The sequence below is a fragment of the Phragmites australis genome, chromosome 23 (genome assembly GCF_958298935.1).
Source record: "Phragmites australis chromosome 23, lpPhrAust1.1, whole genome shotgun sequence".
Classification (NCBI taxonomy): domain Eukaryota; kingdom Viridiplantae; phylum Streptophyta; class Magnoliopsida; order Poales; family Poaceae; genus Phragmites; species Phragmites australis.
In genome coordinates, this window is record NC_084943.1 from 11,921,532 (window position 1) to 11,924,044 (window position 2,513).

Genomic DNA, 2,513 nt, shown 5'->3' on the forward strand with positions numbered 1-2,513 from the left:
CCAGCTGAATCATCCTGTATAGGATTATCTTCCATACGAATAACTAAACACTACCTAAAAGGTTGAGTGGTACCCTCCAATATTAAGGTGTTATATCTTGTGCATCTTATAATTTTATCAGTGGATTTGGCTAGAATACATACCATCAAAAGAAGCCTTGGATATATCAAAAAGAAATAGAAAAAAAAAGATGCCTTGGGTATTTCGCTCGTGGAACCTTCTATCCGCCAACCCATCACAAATTCACAACTCTTCCATCTGAAAGTTGAAAATAGTCAACGCGTTTACATGTGAGCCTGACAGCGTGGGCCCGCATCGGTTGTTGGGCTGACCGCGTTCGAAACCGAAGTCCATGCGGCCAAACCACGTTATTAAGTCCACCAGGCGTCCCTCTCCGCCGCCGTTCACCCACACAAACCGCAAGAATCCAAACCACCTGCCGCGCCGGAGCGCCATCGCCGGAGCCATGGAGCACTACGAGCGGCTCAGCAAGATTGGCGAGGGCGCGTCGGGCGTCGTCTACAAGGCCCGCGACCGCCGCACCGGGGAGACCGTCGCCGTCAAGCGCCTCCACGTTGGCGACGGGGAATACTCGCTCTCAGAGGAGACCTTCCTCCGCGAGGTGCGCTGCCTCGAGGCGTGCCGTGCACACCCGTCCCTTGTTGATCTCCGCGCCGCGCACCACGGCCCCGACGACGCCGGCGCGTTTCTCGTGATGGAGTACGTTGGGCCGAGCCTGGCGCAGGTCATGAGGGAGGACCGCGCCGGGCGGCCGCTCGCCGAGGCCGAGGCGCGCCGCGTCATGCGGCAGCTCCTGGAGGGAGCGAGGTCGATGCACGAGCTCGGCGTCCTGCACCGGGACATCAAGCCCGACAACGTCCTCGTCGACAACCGCGGGGACGTCAAAATCTGCGACTTTGGGCTGTCGCGCACCACTGACACCGCGGCCGACGGCGCGCCGTATACGTCGGGCGTGGTGACGCTGTGGTACCGCGCGCCGGAGCTCATCCTGGGCTCGCGGGACTACGACGCGGGCATCGACACGTGGGCGCTCGGCTGCATAATGGCCGAGCTCCTGGCCGGCGCACCGCTGTTCCGCGGGAGGTCGGAGATGGACCAGCTCAACAAGGTGTTCGACACGGTGGGGATGAAGGACATGAAGTCATGGCCAGGCTTCGCGCGGCTTCCGCGCGCTGAGTCGGCGCTCTGTAACCGCAGCAGGCCGCCCAGCCGGCTCCGGGAGATGTTCCCGGCATTGTCAGCTGCCGGGTTCGACGTCCTGAGCGGGCTTCTGGCCTGCAGGCCGGACAGCAGGCTCACTGCGGCGGACGCGCTCCGGTGTCCGTGGTTCGCGGAGGCCGCGGCGCCTGAAGCTATGCCCGATCAGCCGCTTGCGCCGTGCGGCGCCTTCTTCACTGCCTCTGTCGCCGGTGTCGCTAAGGCAATCGTAGCATAGAACACCAGAACAGAACAGTTAATTCTTTAAGAGCTTGTAGATTAGAAAATCTTTTTGAAAGCATTGTAAATTAGAAAGTGATTGCATTAATTTTATGGCAATTCTGCAACCACGTTCTTGACCGACTAAAGAAATGGAATAAACGTGCCAAATTTTATCAGAGAATGAATCGTTGGCTTGTCGTCTACTTCTGTAGTTGGTGAAATGGCACCGGCTTCCTTCCAGGTGGCGCCTAATATTGTACAACGTGCAACTGCTTGGCGAAAAGTTGTCCGTTCAAGCAACAACAACGCATTCTTCAGAAAACGAAGCAACAACGACAAGCGGTGTGGTTGTACAGAACAGAGTGGCAGTACGTTGTAGATTTGCAGGTTTTATTTTGCTTCGTGGAACTTGAGAGTAAATGGGAATCGAGGGGTTGCGTATTTGCACAAGCTTTGTTACCATCCTTGGCGTTTACCAAGAATTATAACTTGAGAGACACCAGATTTTGGTACCCAGTTACGAAATTCAGTACTATTTGCATAGTTCAATACTTCAATCTATGTATCTGGTGACAAATTCTATATCATGTCTTTGCTAAAGCGAAAGATGGTGGTTTGATCAAATCTTTTCTGTTGTGGATAATGGCGAACGTGTTTAGGCAGTCCAAAGCAGGGTTCAAAAATTTGACGGTAACCGAGCAAAAATCGCGATAATCGGTCATCTCGGTCCGGCTCAGTTTCAGAAACCGAACAGTAACCAAATTTGAATTCAAAAAATTCAAAAAAAATAAAAAAATTCAAAACAATTCAAAAAAAATCTTTAAAAAACTAGACACAATTCTAAAACCTTATGTGAAAATTTTGTTTAAAAAAATGTCGTTTGCATCATATTCTATAGGGAGGAAGTTTGAAAAAAATAAAAAAAGTTGAAGCGTGTGGCTCAGTTATTAACTCATGTTAAAGAAAAATTTAATATACAAACACATATTTTTGTTTTGTGTAGAACGTATCTTAAGAGGATCTTTAAAATTGATTTCGCTTTATTTAGAGTTTTATTAATTTCTCTATGATTT

The 2,513-nt window shown here is 50.7% G+C and overlaps 1 protein-coding gene across 1 annotated transcript; it reads left to right on the top strand.

Annotated features, from left to right (window-relative positions):
* The first annotated feature begins 396 nt into the window (after positions 1-396).
* On the top strand, positions 397-1,565 carry LOC133905799 (putative cyclin-dependent kinase F-2). Its single transcript, XM_062347563.1, has one exon. The coding sequence runs from the start codon at positions 467-469 to the stop codon at positions 1,454-1,456; it is 990 nt and encodes a 329-aa protein (XP_062203547.1). The 5' UTR covers positions 397-466; the 3' UTR covers positions 1,457-1,565.
* The last annotated feature ends 948 nt before the right edge of the window (positions 1,566-2,513 follow it).